The sequence below is a fragment of the Haematobia irritans genome, chromosome 4 (assembly GCF_050003625.1).
Source record: "Haematobia irritans isolate KBUSLIRL chromosome 4, ASM5000362v1, whole genome shotgun sequence".
NCBI classification, from domain to species: Eukaryota; Metazoa; Arthropoda; class Insecta; order Diptera; family Muscidae; genus Haematobia; species Haematobia irritans.
Window position 1 is genome coordinate 94,526,103 of NC_134400.1, and position 23,784 is coordinate 94,549,886.

The 23,784-nt window shown below is 35.1% G+C and overlaps 1 protein-coding gene across 1 annotated transcript in view; it reads left to right on the forward strand.

Moving 5' to 3' along the window:
* The window catches only part of Dnah3 (dynein heavy chain 3, axonemal), a 671,994-nt gene that overhangs the window by 306,853 nt on the left and 341,357 nt on the right, over window positions 1-23,784 (forward strand). Inside the window, exons 33-37 of the mRNA XM_075308183.1 lie at window positions 6,367-6,537; window positions 6,609-7,199; window positions 7,268-7,382; window positions 20,409-20,911; window positions 20,976-21,119. Coding sequence (XP_075164298.1) covers window positions 6,367-6,537; window positions 6,609-7,199; window positions 7,268-7,382; window positions 20,409-20,911; window positions 20,976-21,119 — 1,524 coding nt within the window. The remainder of the gene's footprint in view (window positions 1-6,366; window positions 6,538-6,608; window positions 7,200-7,267; window positions 7,383-20,408; window positions 20,912-20,975; window positions 21,120-23,784) is intronic.

The window sequence follows — 23,784 nt, forward strand, 5'->3', positions numbered from 1 at the left end:
GATTTGCAATACCATCCGACCTACATCAATAACAACTACTTGTGCCAAGATTCAAGTCGATAGGTTGTTTCGTTCGGAAGTTGGTGTGATTTCAACAGACGGACGGACATTCTTAGATCGACTCAGAATTTCACCACGACCCGGAATAAATATACTTTATGGGGTCTGAGAGCAATATTTCGATGTGTTACAAACGGAATAACAAAGTTAATATACCCCCATCCTATGGTGGAGGGTATAATAATATATTGAACTATATCCCCAACTACACTGTTTTTGAAAAATATGTTTTTCATATATTCCGATGTAAACAAAATATGTTTTGGGCAGAATTTTTTAAACACAATATATTTAAGTGCAAACATTTAATGTTCCTAAACTAGCATTATATTTTTGGAACACATATGTTAATATGTAAGAATATATTATGTTTGGGGTATGAATGTTACATAAAAATAATGTGTGTGAATGTAAACATATATAAATTTACAAATTTCGAGTACACATATATATGTTGTGGTATTTCATTCAGGGAGCGGCAGAGAGAGTATAGAGTAAGAGAATCAATCGAGAGCAATTTCTGTGAAACTACTTGTATGTTGTTTCGGAAAACTGTTTTATGAGTTCATTTGTTTTGGGTATGCGCTTGGCATGGTAATAAAGCTTCGCCAAAAATTTTATATGCCTAAGTCTAAATATTATTTAATTTGAGAATAGACAGATAGAAAAAAAGAGCATGTGTTTTTGCCTTGCCCACACATACAGTGGCGTGCAGAAATGAGTACATAATTAATTTTTTTTTCAATTCTAAACGAATAAAAAAGCAGCAATAAATAAATTCAAAATAATTTTATTTTTCCTTTATTCCTTCTTCAATTCTAAATAAAATAACAAAAAAACTCAAAACAAAAAGTAAACAATTCAGAGAGATAAATATAACAAAAAAAAAAAAACAAGAGTTAAAGCTTTATTCGAAGTGTACTGCAATAATATCAAGTAAAAATTAAAATGAAAAAGTTATCGCGCGATGTGGAGGACAATAAAACTGTTGACCGCTCGCCTTATGATGGCAGAAATGAGGCAGAACAAGTCCGTAATAACGAAAAAAAAAATAAACCTGCATTGTCCGAATAGAATCAAAAGGCGCGATTGAAGTTTGCACGAGAGCATAAAAATTGGACGACAGATGACTGGAAACGTGTTATCTGGTCAGTTGAATCAAAATTTAACCGTTTCCAATCGGACGGTAAACAATATTGCTGGCGTCGTCCTGGTGATACCATTCAACGCCACCATGTTAAGCAAACTGTGAAGCATGGTGGTGGAAGCATCATGGTTTGGGGCTGCTTCACTTGGTGGCACATTGGCCCATTTCAGAAAATTGATGGTATATGTTAATGACGAAGAAAAACTACGTCGCCATTTTGCAGACTCATCTTCCCGAGTTTGTTGATCGATTCGATCCGAAGCATAGTGCAAAAAAAGTGAAAAAATGGCTTTGTGTGCAAAAATGAATTGGCCAGCGCAAAACCCCGACCTCAACCCGATTGAGAATTTATGGTCAATCGTGGGAAGACGGCTGGGATTGTACAAATCAGCTCCACCAAAATTAGAAGGCCTGTGGGTACGAGTACAGCTTGAGTGGGAGAATATACCAGATGAAATTATACAGGAATTGGTAGAAAGTATGCCAAAACGTATAAATATGGTATTAAAAAATAAAGGGATATGTACCAAGTACTAAACTGACACCGGTATAGAAAAGTGCAAAATTGAGTACATGCGAGTTATTTTTTTTGTTATGTTTATTTATCTCGCTGAATTCTTTACTTTTTGTTTTGCGTTTTTTGTTGTTTTATTTTTTGAAGAAGGAATAAAGGAAAAATAAAATTATTTTGAGTTTCTTTTTTAATGCTTATTTTATTCGTTTAGAAATAAAAAAAATAAATATGTACTCATTTCTACACGCCACTGTATGTGTGGGCAGTGTTTTGTTTATCATTTTGCAGAGACCGTAACGGTTATAAGTGCTATCAAAAAATTTATTTTTTAATCGTTATTTTGTGACTAAAAAATAAAAACTCGAATGAAACTGTTAAAAAGATAGTTCTATTTATCCGTCATAAATAAAACACTTTTTATGAGTTTTATTTTTCCTTCAGAAAATGATACTCTTTTTTGGAGTTTTGTTTTTTTCTTCGGAAAATAAAACTCATTTTTAGACGATAAAGGTGAGTACTATGTTCGGGGTTTTCACCAAAACACTAAATTAAAAGTACAAATATATTTAGGAAGACGATTATATTTTGATCAAGTCTTGCAAAATAATAGATGGAAAAGATCCAAGCAATTGATTGTAAATAATTTTATATTTCTAAATTAATTAATTAAAAAAAGTAACCGTGAAAACAAGCTGGTTTTCAGCTTGAAAACTGAACATAGTACTCAGCTTAAGTTAAAAATTATTTTAGGAACATGACTAGTCATCTAAATTTACCTTTACCGCAGACGGGATGGAATTCATCCTACTTGATGCTAAAAAGCTTAAGGCGTTATAAATCCTTCTGATTGAAAAATGTCGATGCCGCGCTTAATCTAAGTCTGTCAGAATGGGAAAGCCCTCTTGGAGCAAGCAGAGCGATTATTTTATAGCGATTTCTTTCAAATATGGCTTCAAATGAAGCTAGAAATTCGTCGAAGCCGCCAGCTCAGAATTTCTGACAATATTAGAACGGCGTGAAAACTTGCTGCTAAAAAATCCAACACTCCTTGCAGGCTTATATTTGGATCCGCGTCTTCAGCGCAACATAGCGAAGGAGCCTGCAACCCAAGTAAGCGTGGGAAGAGCATTCTCTGCTTCTAAATTGGTAATGAGCGCCCTGTGTTTAAATCTTTCCGTTGAATATTTGGAAAAAATATGTTCGTCAAATTAAATAAATAAACGAATACAAACTTTATGTGAGATAAACTCAATAAAACAAGAAATTGTAAAAAAAGAATATGAGTGTTATTTAAGACGAAAAAAATAAAACTCCTGAAATGAGTTTTATTTTCCGAAGAAAAAAAATAAAACTCCAAAAAAGAGTATTATTTTCTGAAGGAAAAAATAAAACTCATAAAAAGAGTTTATTTATTACCTTTTATTTTTACGTTGAAAAATAACCGTTCCTAAACTAACACTAAATGTTTGGGACATCTATGTTAATATGTTAGAATATATTATGTTTGGGACATGAATGTTTCATAAAAATCATATGTGTGAATGCAAACATGTATAAATTTACAAATTTCGACTAAACATACATATGTTGTGATATTTTATTCAAAGCGACAGAGAGAGTATAGAGAATGAAATATAGATGGAAACCGGGAGTGTTGACAAAAGATATCAACATAACACAGAGAAAGAATCAAAAGAGACAATTTCTGTGAAACCGCTTGTATGTTGTTTCGGAAAACTGTTTTATGATAAGGCCAAAAATTTTATATGCTTAAGTCTAAATATTATTTAATTTGAATAAAGAGAATGGACATTCGGAACCAAGAGAATAGACATTTGAAAAACAAACAGCATATGTTTTCGCCACATGTGTTTTGTTTATCATTTTGGCATTATGGGCACAATTTTTTTCTTGGTTCGTTAAAAGAAATCAGGGGTCTTCATAAAAATAACGAAAGGGCACTACACTCTTTTTAGAGTTGGGACAGTAAAATGAAATAAGGAGGAAATAGTGAAAAATTACACAGTAAAATGTATAAAAACAATGTTTAGTTCCTCTTTATTAATAAGTAGTCCACGAGGAGTTGACGGACACCTTCAAATATAAAAGCGGGTATTAAGTTCGAGTTTTGCAGCTAAAACAATTTAAAAAGTTTATTTTCTTTAAAATGAATTATTAAAGAAAAATAAAAGGCATTTTAGAGCGATGGTGTTAAAAGCTAGTAAAAAAACTGTTCACGCCTAAATAAATTTATGTTTATATTATAAAATTATTTATGTATGTTCATACTCGGCTCCACGTTCTTCTTTTGTTAGTTTTTGAATTCCTTCCAAATTTTAAAGTTTTGTACCAAAAACAGTTTTTTGTTACAAAATTGTTATTTTTGCAATAAAAAAATAATATTTTATCCAAAAATCAGTCAATTTCGTTTATATCAAGCACTGTTACTAACTATAAATCTTTAATAACCCACATTTCGAAGTTTCATTATAAAAATTTTATATAGTATAAATATAAATGTGTAAATTAAAAAAAGTGTTCGGTCGGAGCAGGGATTGAACCCACGACCCTTTGCATGCAAGGCAGACATGCTAACCACTGCTCCACGTGGCAAACAAATGTATGTTTCTGTTCAATAATGTTATGTTTGCATGGGCTCGTGGGCGCTGCAAACTATGCTATATAAACATAACGTATAACGATAATTATCTGCTGGTGACTATAACAGCTACGTAGCCCAGTGGATAGTGTGTTGGCTTACAAACTGTATGGTCCTCGGTTCGATTCTCCGTGCAGGCGAAAGGTAAAATTTAAATAATTTATAAAAGTGAATAATTTCTTCAACATTATTTGTATTACAGAAAAAGGTGCCAAGAACTAAAATATTTCGTGGAAGTGAAAATTACGAGTATGTTAGGGAATGATCACAATCGTCTTTGGGAAAAATTCTTCCAAGCATATAATATTTTTGGGCTCAAAATGCTTCCAAACATATATGTTCACATAAAACAAACATATAAATGTTTCGGCAGTATCCAATAATATATGTGCTTCCTGCGAAATATCTTTGGAACATATGTTAAAGAAGCGATTTTTTTTAGGGTGTACACACTCAAAAAAAAATTGCTTCTATAACATATACCCCAAACACATTTTGCCTCAAGCATATATATTTTCATCGGTTCGATTCTCCGTGCAGGCGAAAGGTAAAATTTATAAAATTGAATAATTTTGGCCAAAACTATTAACCATTTATCAGAATAAATTCGTGTAATTCACTCAACCCAAAGTGAAGTACACTTGACCCTTCCGAAAAACGTTTTTGATAGTCGGCTTTGCCTAAACAAAGTTGCAAGCATTTCTCTTTCCCTTTGCCAAAGTCAAATCATCGATTTGAGTGCATTTGGCTGAGTTTGTTTTGAGCGTGCTTCCTCTACCTTCATTCGTTTTGTTTTGTTATTGTTGGTTTATTCTTCAATCATTATTGTTGTTTTTGATTTCAGCTTAAAACCATGCATTGACTAAACTACAAGTGTAGCTTAACCGACAGAGGAAAAGTATGCTTGCCAAATTTATTTGTGCAAAGCCCTATAGAGAAAAAGGTGCTAAGAACTACAAAACCTCGTGGAAGTGAGAAAGATGTTAGGAAATATGCAATTAGGCAGAAATAAATTTTTTTGAGCACAATCTTCTTTGGGAGAAAATTCTTTCAATACAATATTTTTGGGCTCAAAATGCTTCCAAACATATAATATTTTCACACAATGTTTCGGCAATATCCAATAATATATGTGCTTTTTGCAAAATATGTTTGCAACATATGTTAGAGAAGCCATTTTTTGAGGGTTATATCATATTTTGTCGATTTATTTTAGTTTTTATTTGAGAAGTTTTTTTTCGTTGCGAAATTAACTTCATAACAGCTCAAACTCCATGAGCTTTTATGACTGACAATGTGTTGTTCATTACATCCAGAGAAATGGACACCCGGTACAAGCAGAGTAGGAACTCGAGTACGGAAAAAATTTATAATGGGGACGTAACATTTTGAATTGTGAATTTTTGAAGTTATTTTCGAAATTAACATTAAGTTATGGCTAGAAGAAGATAAAGCCCTAGTATCATACAATGATTCCGGGCGAACACAACATTTTTCTTTCAGCACTGGTTGATATCTTTTCAAGTGGTTTCATCCATAGCATTGTAGTCGTTCAGCATAATTGGGCAACACTAACTTTTAACCCACTCATAGAAGAGATCCATATATTGTGTATTTAAATGTATCCGATCGACATTTATTAAAATTTTGAAGTTGTCGAAGAAAAAAACGGAGAACTTTTTACAAGAGTAGGGCCTGGGGAAGTCCCCTCAGAAAAACTTGGGTTTGTACAAGGAGTGCAATTAATAGCGTCGCGACAATTTTGGTCAAAATCCATTTGATTAAATTTTTGGGATAATTAGTATATATTTTTCAACTATACTATTTTATTTTATTTTCAACATAATATATATTAAATGTTAATTGTATCAGTAAGTGTTTTAATGGCAACATTGCAGAGATATTTTTCCATCTTTTCATACAAGCCCAACATTTAATTTTTTTTCGTCTTTTACTTGGTTTATAATAATTTTTTGCATTATATAGCCTTCGCGGGAACACTTAATGAAGTGGTTGCTAAAAACATTGGACGAGAAAAATCTTCAGGCCACACCATGGTTTATTGAGAAAATTCTTCAAATATATGAAATGTTGTTGGTGAGGCATGGCCTTATGATTGTTGGCGGTCCCATGGGTGGAAAAACTACAGCCTGGCAGGTAAATGCAAATGCTTAACGAAAATCTGTAAACATTTTTTTATTATACCAAAAATATACTTCAATATTTAGGTCCTGGCCCATTGTCTGCGTTGTGTTTCTACGGACGCAACATCCACTTTATGTGAATACCCAACAAATTATCGTATCATTAATCCAAAAGCAATTACCATGGGCCAATTGTATGGACGATTTGATCCGGTGTCACATGAATGGTCCGATGGTGTCTTAGCTAAAACATTTCGAGAATTTGCAACCGGATCTCCAACTGAGAGGTATTGGATATTTTTTGATGGTCCCGTCGATGCGGTCTGGATAGAAAATTTGAACACCGTATTGGATGACAATAAAAAACTGTGTCTAATGTCTGGAGAAATTATTACCATGAGCAAACTAATGAATATGATGTTTGAACCGTCCGATTTGGAACAGGCTTCTCCGGCAACAGTATCACGTTGTGGCATGATTTATATGGAACCTTCTCAATTGGGATGGCGTGCATTACACAAAAGTTTCCTTAAAGTTTTGGTGGAAAACGCAAACCTAAATGATATTTATATGGCATTGTACGAAGAGATGGTTGAATGGCTAATACCAGCTGCATTGGATATTTTGGTTGAATGTATGAAAATGGTGGAAACATCTCCGATTTACCAATACCAGGTGGATATATTTGTAAAAATCGCTAGCAGTGTGGAGATAATGAGATATCTTTGTTGTTATTTTTTTAGATGTTTTCTCGCTTCTTTTTCCATTTCTTGGATAAGCATAAAACATTTAACCAGGTTTGGTTTCAGCAAATGTTTCTCTTCTGTTTTGCCTGGGCTTATGCTTCTCATTTACAAGGTAAGCAATTTTATGTCAATTGTGAACTCTGAAAATTGAAATAAAGTTCTGTGGTTAGTTTGACATGTTCAGGGAAGGTTACTGTGCTCTCTAAAAATCCGTAACTATATTGTCTGATATTTGGTTTGGAAGGGGAACCTCCTCATTTTTCGATTATTTTTAAAGTATAGGGTTACATCTTAAGGGTTAACTCTGTTTTACTTGATATACAATTTATACAATCGATAACTTTGTATAACCTCCACCATAGGAGGGGAGTATACTAACTTTGCCATTCTATTTGTAACACTTTGAAATATTGCTCTCAGATCCCAAAAAGTTTATATATTCTGGGTGGTGGTGAAATTCTGAGTCGTTACAGCAATGTCCGTCCGTCTCTTGAAATCATGCTAACGCAAAACGAAACGCGCTATCGACTTGAAACTTAGCAAAAGTAGTTATTATTAATAGGTTAGGTTATGTGGCAGCCCGATGTAGACCGAAAAAAATGAATTGTTTTATAAGAAAAATGAACTACCTCGCACGAAAATTGAACTAAATTTTACTCCACGCTTTGAGATTTCCCCAAAGGTTTGTTAAAACCAGGAAATTTTAATTCCCTGTTGTACTTTTTAACTGCGGTTAACAAAATTACATCATCTCATAGAAGAAACAAGTAAGTAAAGTAGAAAGTCGGGCGGGGCCGACTATATCATACTCTGAACCACCCATATTTAATTAGTAATCATAAGCATTTGTGGGGTAACATTGATATAGGTCTGGGAGATAAACCGCAGTTGCATATTTAAGAAAATTAAGGGGTACATGTTTATGGGTGCTTTGTATCAATCTGACTATAGCTCATAGTCAGTGTTGCCAGGAAAAATGTTCGGTTTATCCTACAAGGACAAACAAAGTTCCCTACTTTTCCTTTCAATCCCAAACAATTTTACAATATTTTTCGTTACAAATTTTATAAAACAAAAATGTACTTTATTATCTTAAAACATGAATATGCAACGTATATAACTTAGAATGTAAATTTGTATTACCACCACGGTTGCCCCAGTTGGTAGAATTCTACCCAAAAAAGTATTTTTTTTTTTTTTTGTTAAATCTCTTTAAAAATAAAATTTTGGAAAAAGTTTCTATAAACAAATGTTTGTGAGAAATTTTTCTATAGAATTAAAATTTTTGACAATAAATTCAATAGAAATATAATTTTGAGAAAAAATTCCATAGAAATACAATTTCGAAAACATTTTGTATAGAAATAATATTTTGAAAAAAAAAATTCTATAGAAATACAATTTTGACAAAATTTTCTATAGAAATAAAATGTTGACAAAATTTTCTACAGGAATAAAATTTTGAAAAAAATTTCTATAGAAATATTTGTTTGGTAAATTTGTGGTAATCTTCAAATTTTTTTAGATTTTTTTTTTGGCACAAGTGGTAACTGTTATTACTACACATTGTTAAAGATCAAGCCTTGCCGGCTTCTAATTTCCTCCTCTAGAGCCACAAAAATATAAAAATTATTACAAATTGTGTTGAGTGAAAATGTTCCTACATTGTGGCCCTACGTCCCTACAAGACGCCAAATATTAGAAAAACCCTACATATGGGGAATGTCCCCCACTTCTAGCAACACTGGCTGTAGTTGATATTGCACCTACGGAGTTAGTATGCTACTAATGTTGAGCCCATTATTAAAAAAGAGAAACTCGTTATTAGTGTGGATACTAAATCCAAATTTGTAAAAATCGAGCAATATTCTTATGTAAGAGCTACAAGTACGTATAAATACGATCGGCTAGTCATCAAAATTTGAAATTTGAGTAACATTGGTTAATAAATAAGAGTATGTTACTATGGTGAAATTTGGGAAAATCGAGCGATGCATATATATGGGAGCTATATCTAAATATGAACCAATTTGCATAACATTTTGCGGGTTTGATTAATACCACAAAAGGTTACCTTGTGCAAAATTTGAGTAAAATCAGTTAAGAAATGAGGACTGTATGGGCAAACATAAGGTTATTAGGGGTGCATTTTTCAAAATCGGGCGATACATATATGGGAGCTACATCTACATCTGAACCGATTTCGATGAAATTACTATAGAGGACTGGATTTAGCCAACTTTGAGTAAGATCGGTTAATAAATAAGGGTTCTATGGCCAAATTTGGGAAAATCGGGCTATACATATATATGGGGGCTATATGTAAATCTGAACCGATTTCGATGATTTTTTGCACATATATTTAGTGCTGTAGAAGATTACATTTAGGCACCTTTGAGTAAGATCGGTGATAAATAAGGGTTTTTTGGCCAAATTTGCGAAAATTGGGCGATACATATATATGAGAGCTATATTTAATCTGAACCGATTTGGATGAAATTTTGCAGACTTAAAGGGCGATGAAAAAGATTAACTTTTGCCAAATTTGGTGAAGATCCATTTGAAAAAAAAACGCAACGAGACCCCATTTGTCGAAATCGGGCGATACATATATATGGGATGTATATCTAAATTTGATCCGATTTCTTCCAAATTCAATAGCGTTCGTCCCAAAAAGCTTCCTATAGCAAATTTCATAAAAATCGGTTAATAATTGCGCCCGGAATCCTGTGAACAACAAATACATGGACAGACGGACGGACGGACACCAAGCGCTAGATCAAATCAGGAGGTGATTCTGAGTCGATCGGTATATATTTTATGGGGTCTAAACTCAATATTTCCTGACCACTATGTGGTTTAGGGTATAAAAAATTCGTAGTTTGAAGGAAAAAATTGCAAAAATATCTTTAGTGCCATACCAAGTTCAAGATGGTAGAATGTTCAAATTTTAAGAAATTCAGAACTATTTTGTGTGAGACACGAAAAGACGCATTTACATGGACAGACGGACGGACGGACACCAAGCGCTAGATCAACTCAGGAGGTGATTCTGAGTCGATCGGTATATATTTTATGGGGTCTAAACTCAATATTTCCTGACCACTATGTGGTTTAGGGTATAAAAAATTCGTAGTTTGAAGGAAAAAATTGCAAAAATATCTTTAGTGCCATACCAAGTTCAAGATGGTAGAATGTTCAAATTTTAAGAAATTCAGAACTATTTTGTGTGAGACACGAAAAGACGCATTTCTCTGATATAAAGTTTTTTTCTTTGTCGATAAACTTTGCAATGTAGTCGGTTTGTCCTCATAATAATTCTGAAAAGTTCTTCTAAATTAATGAAACCTTTAAATGTGTTGACTTTTTGTGCCCTGACCACTAAGTGGTTTAGGGTATAAAAATTAAAAGTTAAGAAGAAAATCATTGGCGCCAAATCATGACCATTTTAACCATACAGTAGTTCATTCTTACTATTTTTGGGAATCGTACGAAAATTTCCTTGTGCTTTAGTTCATATGGAACTTATATGTACGATCATTGAACTTTATACCCACGTTTAGTTCATACAATTTTTGGGACATACGAGTACTTAACAAGTATATACGGCCGTAAGTTCGGCCTGGCAAACAAGTATTAATAATGTTCTTTTTGGATCCGGAAGGGGTGCAAAATTGGCGCACCACCATTCACCATTTCAACAGCCGTTGAGCTGAATTTGCATCACTTCTTAAGGTGTGATCTGAATTCAGAGTTTTGAATGTGAATTAAAATTTTTTGTGGTATTTCATTTTATCATTTTTTATACCCTCCACCATAGGATGGCGGTATATTAACTTTGTCATTCCGTTTGTAACACATCGAAATATTGCTCTAAGACCCCATAAAGTATATTTTATTTTTATTTATTTATTTATTTAATCAAACTGAGCCCCCATGGGCCATATGTTGATAGATTATATATCTAGAGCAATAATGAGATTTAAAATATTAATTACATACATCAAAAATTGCTAAGGCACTAACACGAAAAATTCTAAAACTATAAAAAAAACTTAAAAATCTAGCAAAATCCTCAATGCACATTTCTAAAAAAATAATGAATAAGTGTGAGACAGAGATTGTCAATGACTAAACTGCTAAGCTTCGTGAGAAAAATGGGATATTAACTCTTTTTTGAAAACATGAACACTATTCGATAATTGCTTTATGCTTTGAGGTAAGGAGTTCCACAGTCTGGTAACTCGAATTGCAAACGAGCGCTCCAGAATATTATGGTTGAAATGTTCAATGCGTATTTGAGTCCTTGTTGTATTCAAGAACCGGAAATAAGATATAAGATATGCTGGTTTACCTGATTTCAAAACACCATAAAGAAAACAAGGACATCGAATATCAAGATAACGCTCAAACGAGCATCCCAGAAATTCATTAGCAAAGCGTGAATAGTTGTGTCTACAGTTTTTACCGAATACAAAACGAAGCAGAGAATGGAAACATGAAGTAAGTTTAGACAAACTTGATCTACTTGACCCCATATAAACCTCTACACCGTATAAAATATGTGGCATAAGTCTATGGTCAATGTGAAACCCAAGAGAAATAATGGAGTCACTAAAACTAATTAAATTGTCTTGGATCACAATATCTCTCAGTGTGATCGGCTGGCGGGGATTTTCAAAAGCCATGATCTTTGTTTTACTGACATTAATGGACAAGTTATTTCTGCTAGCCCAGTCATAAATATATATATTCTAGGTCGTGGTGAAATCTGTTGAGATCACGCTAACATCCGAACGAAACAAGCTATCGACTTGAAACTTAGCACAAGTAGTTGTTATGGATGTGGGTCGGATGGTATTGCCAATGGGCCATATCGGTCCACTTTTACGTATAGCCCCCATATAAACGGACCCCCAAATTTGGCTTGCCGATCCTCTAAGAGAAGCAAATTTAATCCGATCCGGATAAAATTTTATACATGGTGTAAGTCTATGGTCTCCAACAACCATGCAAAAATTGGTCCACATCGGTCCATAATTATATATAGCCTCCATATAAACCGATCCCCAGATTTGGTTTGCAGAGCCTATAAGAGAAGCAAATTTCATCCGATCCGGCTGAAATTTGGTACATGGTGTCAGCATATGATCTCTAACAACCATGCAAAAATTCGTCCACATCGATTTATAATTATATATAGCCCCCATATAAACCGATCCCCCCGATTTGGCTTGCGGAGCCTCTAAGAGAAGCAAATTTCATCCGATTCGGCTAAAATATTGTACATGGTGTAAGTATATGGTCTCTAATGACCATGCAAAAATTGGTCGAAATCGGTCCATAAGAATATATAGCCCCCATATAAACCTATCCCCACATTTGACCTCCGGAGCACTTTGGAAGAGCAAAATTTGTCCGATTCGTTTGAAATTTGGTACGTGATGTTAGTATATGGTATCTAACAACCATGCCAAAAGTGGTCCATATCAATCCATAATCATATATAGCCCCCATATAAACCGTTCCCCAGATTTGGTTTTGGAGCCTCTTGGAGGAGCAAATTTCATCAAAGTCATTTGAAATTTGGTACATTGTACTAGTATATGGCCGTTAACAACCATGCCTAACTAGGTTCATATCGGTCTATAGTTATATATATCCCTCAGCATTAGCGTAGCTAGACAATTTTCCTAGGGGGGGGGGGGGGGGGGCTATAGCCCCCCTAGCTAAAAATTTATAGACTGAACTTATAGGTTAAATTATTGTTTTATTTCATAAAAAGAATACAAAAATAGACATCAAAATAATATATAATAAAGCAACTAAAAGTAGTTCCACACTTTTCCCAGCAAAAAAATTGGGATTTGTTTTAAAGACACAACTTTAAAAGCACTTCCAAAAACGTCCTCACAAAGAAGTTAATTATATTAACTACACAGGAACTTTTTTACTTCAGTTTTTTCATATTTTAATGCGTAATGTTTGTTTTCTTTTTTCAAATAGTTTAAAAAAAGAGTAAGAATAAATAAAATGGTAAAAATTATTAAAATTTTGCCACAAAAATGCTAAATCCATTATAGAAAAATCGATAAACTTTGATAATATTCAAACAAGCGTTAGAATGCATTAAAAATCATAAAAAAATATAAAAATTATTATAAATTAATGTTTCTTGAAGCTCGAGGTCTTTATAAATATTTATATAATTCTAACAAAAGGTCGACCAAAAATCAAATAAAAAACGAATAAATAAAAATTATTTATTTGGGAAAATATCACACAATTTTTTAATACACATTCAAAACTCTGAATTCGGATCACACCGTAAGAAGTGACGTAAATTTATTGCAACGCCTGTTGAAACGGTGGACATTCGTTCTATGACGAGTTCCTATTACATTCATCGCTTCTCCGCCAATTTTGTACCACTTCCGGACCCAAAAAGAATATTTTCACTTCTTTTTTGGCGACTCTTTTTTGCAGCATTGTTAAGATATTAATTTATGAAAGAATAGTTTTAATACCAATTACTATTTTTTAATTAAGATGACTAAACCAGACTAAATAATATAATAAAGGAGCTTTACAGCCTGTTTCTGTATGTCGAATAAGCTCCGTGGATCGACTAAAATGGAAACAAACAGCTGAATTTATAACCAAAAAACTGCTGTTTCTATGCATTTCAGTCGATCGATTGAACTCGTTCGACATACAGAAACAGGCTGTTAGTTATTCAACTAAACCATAAGTTCAATCACAGCTCTATTTCATAAATATCACACTTCAAACATTGCCATCGGCAACTGCTACCACAACCCAAGTAATTCGATTGTGCATGAAAGTCTTTAGCGGAACTTTGTGCGGTTGTATATACTTGTTTAATTTTTATAAAAATGTAAAATCGTAAATAGGTTTTCAAATTCTGGGGGGGCTAAATTTTTTCTGGGGGGTCTAAGGCCCCTCCCCAGAGGCCTTCCTACGCTTATGTCCCTCAGATAAATCGATCCCCAATCACACAAAAATTGGTCCATATCAAGTTCGCACCAATATAAGCGACCCCTATTCTAGGTCTCAACGTACCGTGCAAAATTCCATATCGATTCGTAATTATTTGTAGACTAACCTATACATACCTTTTTTGTCTAATATATACCACGTATGTACTAACTCACAATTGAGAAGACGATGTTAAGAAGTTTTAAGATACCTTGCCATCAGCAAGTGTTACCGCAACCCAATTAATTCGATTGTGGATGACAGTCTTTCGTAGAAGTTTCTACGTAATCCATGGTGGAGGGTACATAAGCTTCGGCCTGGCCGAATTTACGGCCGTATATATGTTACTTGTTATGATTTTTAATGCATTTGATGTCAAATGTTTCATGCAAGCGTTAGAGTCTGAACCATTTGACATCAAATATTTTCAAAAATTCAAAAATTTTCTAGAATGGATTTAGCATTTTTTCGACATAATTTAATTTATTTGTACCATTTTATTAATTCTTACGCTGTTTTCAAGCTATTTCAAACAAAAACAAGTATATACGGCCGTAAGTTCGGCCAGGCCGAATCTTATGTACCCTCCACCATGGATTGCGTAGAAACTTCTACGAAAGACAGTCATCCACAAATTTCAACTCACTCGGATGAAATTTGCTCCTCCAAGAGGCTCCAAAACCACATCTCGGGATCGGTTTATATGGGGGCTATAAATGATTATGGACTGATATGGACCATTTTAACATGGTTGTTAAATATCATATACTACCACCACGTACCAAATTTCAACCAGATCGGATGAATGTTGCTTCTCCAAAAGGCATCGTAGGTCAAATCTGGCGATCGGTTTATATGGGAGCTATATATAATTATGGACTGATAGGAACCAATTCCTGCATGGGTGTTTGAGGCCATATATTAACATCACGTACCAAATTTGAACTGAATCAGATGAATTTTGGTCTTCCAAGAGGCTCCGGAGGTCAAATCTGGTGATCGGTTTATATGGGGCCTATATATAATTATGGACCTATGTGGACCAATTTTTTCGTGGTTGTTAGAGACCATATACTAACACCATATACCAAATTTCAGCCGGATCGGATGAAATTTGTTTCTCTTAGAGGCTCTGGAGGCCAAATCTGGTGATCGGTTTATATGGGGGCTATATATAATTATGGACCGATGTGGACTAATTTTTGCATGGTCATTAAAGACCATATACTAACACCATGTACCATATTTCACCCGGATCGGATGAAATTTGCTTCCCTTAGAGGCTCCGCAAGCCAAATCGGGGGATCGGTTTATATGGGGGCTATATATAATTATGGACCGATGTGGACCAATTTTTGCATGGTTGTTAGAGACCATATACTAACATCATGTACCAAATTTCAGCCAGATCGGATGAAATTTGCTTCTCTTAGAGGCTCCGCAAGCCAAATCTGGGGATCGGTTTATATGGGGGCTATATATAATTATGGACCGATGTCAACCAATTTTTGCATGGTTGTTAGAGACCATATACTAACATCATGTACCAAATTTCAGCTGGATCGGATGAAATTTGCTTCTCTTAGAGGCCTCGAAAGCCAAATTTGGGGGTTCGTTTATATGGGGGCTATACGTAAAAGTGGACCGATATGACCCATTTGCAATACCATCCGACCTACATCAATAGCAACTACTTGTGCCAAGTTTCAAGTCGATAGCTTGTTTCGTTCGGAAGTTAGCGTGATTGCAACAGACGGACGGACATGCTCAGATCGACTCAGAATTTCACCACAAGTACCAATTAGATCAATATTTCGATGTGTTACAAACGGAATGACAAAGTTAATATACCCCCCTATCCTATGGTGGAGGGTATAAAAAAGTTACAATTACCTATTAAAAATATAACAAGTATATACAGCAGTAAGTTCGGCCGGGCCGAATCTTAAATACCCACCACCATGAACCAAATATTAGGGTTTCCTTTGAAATTTCAGGAGGGCTTGAGGACTTGAGGACACTTCCCGAAGATAAATTTAAAGATTTCACCTATGAGGACTATATCAGATTCTGGATTTATAAGAACCATTTTTGTTTGAGTTTTAGAGGAATCATTAACATCTCTTGTAAGTGTGCAAGAAAATTATAAAATAACGTCCTGAGTTGAAATCTTAATTCTGTAGAAGTAAAATCTGGAAATTTTATATTGAGTTTCAAGCAATTTTTCATGATCAGTGCGACTTTTACGCCATCAAGAAGTGAAGTCGGTCTATATGGAGACATTATCAAATGGACCGATAAAAACTTAATCCGATACACGTTTTTGTGAGCCTAAAATACCAGAATATTTACAATTTCAGGCAAATCAGATAAAAACTTCGGTTTCTATAAGCCCAAGAAGTAAAATCGGGAGATCGGTCCATAGGGGGCTATACCAAAATATGGACCGATACTCACCATTTTCGGCACACCTCTTTATGGTCCTAAAATACCTTTAGATTTCCAATTTCATACAAATTGGATAAAAACTACGGTTTCTATAAGTCCAAGACCCCAAATCGGGAGGTCGGTTTATATGGGGACCATACCAAAACATGGACCGATACTCACAATTTTTGGCACACGTATTTGTGGTCCTACAATACCTCTAGATTTCCAACTTTAGGTAAATTGAATAAAAACTGCGGTTTCTATAAGCCCAAGAAATAAAATCGGGAGATCGGTCTATATGGGGGCTATACCAAAATATGGACCGATACTCACAATTTTTGGCACACGCATTTGTGGTCATACAATACCTCTAGATTTCCAATTTCAGGTAAATTGAATAAAAACTGCGGTTTCTATAAGCCCAAGAAGTAAAATCGGGAAATTGGTCTATATGGGGGCTATACCAAAACATGGACCGATACTCAATATTTTTGGCACACCGCTTTATGGTCATAAAATACCGCTGGATTTCAAATTTCAGGCAAATTGGATAAAAACTACGATTTCTATAAGCCCAAGACCCAAATCGGGAGGTTGGTTTATATGGGGACTATATCAAAACCTGGACCGATATAGCCCATCTTCGAACTTGACCTGCCTGCAGACAAAAGACGAGCTTGTGCAAAATTTCAGCACGATTGCTTCATTATTGAAGACTGTAGCGTGATTACAACAGACAGACAGACAGACAGACGGACAGACGGACATCGTTATATCGTCTTAGAATTTCTCCCTGATCAAGAATATATATACTTTGTATAGTCGGAAATCGATATTTCGATGTGTTACAAACGGAATGACAAACTTATTATACCCCCGTCACCATTCTATGGTGGTGGGTATAAAAACAGCGAGTTATAAGAAATTGATTTAAAGGAATTTCCTGTGTATTTAAAATAAAGAACATCTTTGGTAGTGCTTTTTAAGTTGTGCCTAGAAGAAATTCCATTTTTTTGCTGGGTATATTCCCCCATGTAAATGGTTAACACTTTCTACGTGATGTTAATTTATACTTTCTACATACAATCATGCAAAAGTTTGTCCATATGGGTACATAATTATGTGTAGCCCCAAAATTAACTTCTGGAGCCTCGTGGAGGAAAAAATTTCATCCCAATATTGGTTTATATAGGTTCATAATTAACATAGTTGGCTTATATGGGTATTTACTATGTCTTTTTATACCCACCACCATAAAATGGTGAGGGGGTATAATAAGTTTGTCATTCCGTTTGTAACACATCGAAATATCGATTTCCGACTATATAAGGTATATATATTCTTGATCAGGGAGAAATTCTAAGACGATATAAGCATGTCCGTCTGTCCGTCTGTCTGTCTGTTGTAATCACGCTACAGCCTTCAATAATGGCGCTATCGTCCCGAAATTTGGCACAGATTAGTTTTTTGTTTGCAGGCAGGTCAAGTTCGAAGATGGGCTATATCGGTCCAAGTTTTGATATAGTCCCCATATAAACCGACCTCCCGATTTGGGGTCTTGGGCCTATAAAAACCGTAGTTTTTATCAGATTTGCCTGAAATTGGAAATCTGGAGGTATTTTGGGACCATAAAAAGGTGTGTCGAAAATGGTCCGTATCGGTCCATGTTTTAGTATAGCCCCCATATAGACCGATCTCCCGATTTTGCTTCTTAGGCGTCTAGAAACAGTATTTTCTATCCGATTTGTCTGAAATTGAAAATCTAGAGGTATTTTAGGACCATAAGGAGGTGTGTCGAAAATCGTTCGCATCGGTACATGTTTTGATATAGCCCCCATATAGACCGATCTCCCGATTTTGCTTTGTCGAAATCGTTCGCATCGGTACATGTTTTGATATAGCCCCCATATAGACCGATCTCCCGATTTTGCTTCTTGGGCGTCTAGAAACTATATTTACCATCCGATTTGCCTGAAATTATAAATCTAGGTGTATTGTGGGACTATAAAGAGGTGTGTCGAAAATGGTCCATATCGGTTCATGTTTTGGTATAGCCCCCATATAGACCGATCTCCTGAGTTTGCTTCTTACGCGTCTAGAAACAGTATTTTCTATCCGATTTGTATGAAATTGAAAACCTAAAGGTATTTTGGGACCATAAAGAGGTGTGTCGAAAATGGTCCGCATCGGTCCATGTTTTGATATAGCCCCCATATAAACCAACCTCCCGATTTGGAGTCTTGGGCCTATAAAAAAGTTTTTATCCAATTTGCCAGAAATTGGAAATATAGAGGTATTTGAGGACCATAAAAAGGTGTGCCGAAAATGGTGCTCATCGGTCCATGTTTTGGTATAGCCCCCATATAGACCGATATCCCGATTTTGCTTTTAGGGCTTCTAGAAACTATATTTACCATCCGATTTGCCTGAAATTGGAAATCTAGAGGTATTTGAGGACCATAAAAATGTGTGCCGAAAATGGTGCTCATCGGTCCATGTTTTGATATAGCCCCCATATAGACCGATCTCCCATTTTGCTCCTTGGGCTTCTAGAAACTATATTTACCATCCGCTTTGCCTGAAATTCTTGAGCTACAATAAACTGTATTTATTACATGATTTGCCTGAAATTCGAAATCTAGAGGTATTTTTAGACCACAAATAAGAGTGCCGAAATTGAGGTATATCGGTCCATTTTTTTGGTATAACCCCCATATAGACTGATCTCTCGATTTTTACTTCTTGGGCATCTAGAGACTATATTTTCTGGCCGATTTGTTTGAAATTTAAAATCTGGAGGTATTTTAAGATAACAAATACATGAGTAGTAAATGGTGCCTATCGGTCCATGTTTTGATATAGCCCCCATATACACCAATCTCCCGGCTTTATTTCTTGGGCTTCTAGAATACGTAGTTTTTATCCGATTTGCTGGAAATTAGTAATCTATAATACAATTTTAGACAAACGAAATTTCTTTTTCTTATAAAGAGTTTTCGTTTATTCTAAAATTTGTGTCAAAAGAAAACTTTGCTTGTCTAAAATTAGGTTTCTCAAAAAAGAAAACACTTCTTTCAGGGTATAGCAGGCGCACTGATCATGAAAATTGCTTCAAACTGAAAGTAAAAGTTCCAGATTTTACTCATCGTATTTAAATAAATGCAGAAAAATCTACAGATTTAAGATTTTAAATCAAGGCGTAATTTTAACATATACACGATATGTTTCTATTTTCTCTAAAACTCAAACAAAATTGGTTCTCATAAATCCAGAATCTTATCTGGTCTTCATAGGTAGAATCTTTAAAGTTTGTCTTCGGGAGCTGGCTCGTTTGGGAGAAGATTTGTCATCAAACCCCCTACAATTCTATATATTATCAAGTAACCCACTACGACGAAGAGTTTTCATAGTAAACTGTTATACTTGATTCATGGTGGTGGGTATTTAAAATTCGGCCCGGCCGAATTTACTGTTTTATATACTTGTTTTATCTAACACAGACTCTGTATGGACAAATATACAATTTAAAAGACGTAATTAAGAATTTGTAAGATTCCTTAGTAATTCGATTGTGGATGACAGGTTTTAGTAGAACATTATACGCAATCCATGGTGGAGGGTACATAAGATTCGGCCTGGCCGAACTTACGGCCATATGTATTTGTTACTTTTAAGCTTAACCATATCCACAATTTTATATACATTACAGTTAAGGGCATTAAACAATTTGATAGCCTTATACGAAAAATCCTTTATGGTTCCAATGAAGCGTATCCCCGCCCCAAATATTTTTCCCTGAATCGCGGTCAAATGTTTCCGGAAAAACTTACTCTTATGGACTATCGTTTTGACGAGCAAGAGAATTGGTGGACTTGGCAAAAATCTGGTGATGATCCAACATCCGCTATATCTGGATTTCCTGAAGGTGCACAAATCAGTGAGCTCATTGTGCCTACCAATGAGTCCGGCTATATAACATATTGGCAAGAGTTCTGTCTCAATGCCTCATACCCTATGTTGGTTATAGGTCCAACTGGGACAGGTAAAAGTGCCATATTGAGCAATAATTTAATGTCAATGCCCAAACAGGCAAATATGGTCAACATTGTAAATTTTTCGGCCCGAACATCGGCTCAACTAGTACAAGATACTGTAATGTCCAAATTGGATCGTAGACGTAAGGGTGTGTATGGACCACCCGTAGGTAAAAAGGTAAATTTTTGCTATTATCTCCAATATTGCCTAAGAATTTTATATAAATATCCCATTATTTTAGTGTATCGTATTTTGTGATGATGTCGCCATGCCAAGCAAGGACACCTATGGCTCCCAACCACCTCTTGAACTTATTCGCCAATGGTTAGATCATGGTTGCTGGTCAGATTTAACCGACACAACGAAGATTGAATTGGTTGATATGGTAAGTGTTCATTCTATTTAACCGCAATGCAATTTACGGCATTGAATGTAGTATGAGCTATGAAGAGCACAAAATGGTCATCGCGATTATTGCAAGCCAATGTGCATTCTGCTATTGCGGCACCCATGATTATCTAAAGGAATCGCAATGAATTTGGTTTTATCTGCACCCAGAAAAAAGTGCCTTGGAAACTAATGGAAAAAATATTCATAAATTTAATTTAGCCATTTTATTTCCATTAAGTTAAATTTTTGTGTGAAATAATAAAATTAACTTGTTTCAGTAAAAAATCCTAAACTGAAAGCATAGTTCATTAACTACAATAAGTCATGGAATTTTACTAATACTGTTTTCTTCGCTGGGTATAAGAATTTACTACTGAACAAGAAAATGTTATTCAATGATAACAAAGCATTCGTAAAAACAAACACAAATCGAACTAAAACCAAATTTAGTAAAATTTCTTATAAAATGATAATTATGACTTCCTTTACTAAAGAAAGCTTATCATACATACGAATAAGACTTGGCATTGAAAAATATTTTAGTTCATTCGCACTAAGAAGTATTCAATCCTTTCAAAACTTAAGGCAACACTTGTTAGAATATAGGAAATTTTCCTATATTTCTTTTATCTACCTGTAATCGATACCTGCTATCGATGTAATCGACATGTTTGCGCATGGGTTGTTTTTATACCCTCCACCATAGGAGGGGGGGTATATTAACTTTGTCATTCCGTTTGTAACACATCGAAATATTGATCTAAGACCCCATAAAATATACATATTCTAGGTTGTGGTGAAATTCTGAGTCGATCTGAGCATGTCCGTCCGTCTGTTGAAATCACGCTAACTTCCGAACGAAACAAGCGATCGACTTGAAACTTGGCACAAGTAGTTGCTATTGATGTAGGTCCGATGGTATTACAAATGGGCCATATCGGTCTACTTTTACGTATAGCCCCCATATAAACGGACCCCCAAATTTGGCTTGCGAGGCCTCTAAGAGAAGCAAATTTCATCCGATCCGGCTGAAATTTGGTACATGATGTTAGTATATGGTCTCTAACAACCATGCAAAAATTGGTTGACATCGGTCCATAATTATATATAGCCCCCATATAAACCGATCCCCAGATTTGGCTTGCGGAGCCTCTAAGAGAAGCAAATTTCATCCGATCTGGCTGAAATTTGGTACATGATGTTAGTATATGGTCTCTAACAACCATGCAAAAACTGGTCCACATCGGTCCATAATTATATATAGCCCCCATATAAACCGATCCCCCGATTTGGCTTGCGGAGCCTCTAAGAGAAGCAAATTTCATCCGATCCGGCTGAAATTTGGTACATGGTGTTAGTATATGGTCTCTAACAACCATGCAAAAATTGGTCTACATCGGTCCATAATTATATATACCCCCCATATCAACCGATCCCCAGATTTGGCTTGCGGAGCCTCTAAGAGAAGCAAATTTCATTCGATCCGTCTGAAATTTGGTACATGGTGTTGGTATGTGGTATCTAATAACTATGCGAAAAGTGGTCCACATCGGTCAATAATTATATATAGTCTCCATATAAACCGATCCCCCGATTTGGCTTGCGGAGCCTCTAAGGGAAGCAAATTTCATCCGATCCGGATGAAATTTGGTACATGGTGTTAGTATATGGTCTCTAACAACCATGCAAAAATTGGTCCACATCGGTCCATAATTATATGTAGCCCCCATATAAACCGATCGCCTGATTTGGCCTCCAGAGCCTCTAAGAGAAAAAATTTCATCCGATCCGGCTGAAATTTGGTATATGGTGTTAGTATATGGTCTCTAATAACCATGAAAAAATTGGTCCACATAGGTCTATAATTATATGTAGCCCCCATATAAACCGATCACCAGATTTGATCTCCGGAGCCTCTTGGAAGACCAAAATTCATCTGATTCAGTTGAAATTTGGTACGTGATGTTAATATATGGCCTCAAACACCCATGCAAAAATTGGTCGATATCGGTCCATAATTATATATAGGCCCCATATAAACCGATCCCCAGATTTGACCTCCGGAGCACCTTGGAAGAGCAAAATTCTTTCCATTCGGTTGAAATTTAGTACGTGATATTAGTATATGGTATCCAACAACCATGCAGGAATTGGTTCCTATCAGTCCATAATTATATATAGCTCCCATATAAACCGATCACCAGATTTGACCTCCGGTGCTTTTTGGAGAAGCAACATTCATCCGATCTGGTTGAAATTTGGGACGTGGTGTTAGTATACGATATTTAACAACCATGCCAAAAGTGGTCCTTATCAGTCCATAATCATTTATAGCCCCCATATAAACCGATCCCGAGATTTGGTTTTGGAGCCTCTTGGAGAAGCAAATTTCATCCGAGTGAGTTGAAATTTGTGGATGACAGTCTTTCGTAGAAGTTTCTACGCAATCCATGGTGGAGGGTACATAAGATTCGGCCTGGCCGAACTTTCGGCCGTAAATACTTGTTTAGTTGTAATCTTGTTTTTATGGTAGACTGGTACGGAGAGACTGTTAACAAATAATATAGTAAAATAATATAATAAATAACAAATAAAATATATAAAATATTTGTTATTTTAAATTAGTGAGAACATTTTTCGTTTTTCGAAAATAAACAATC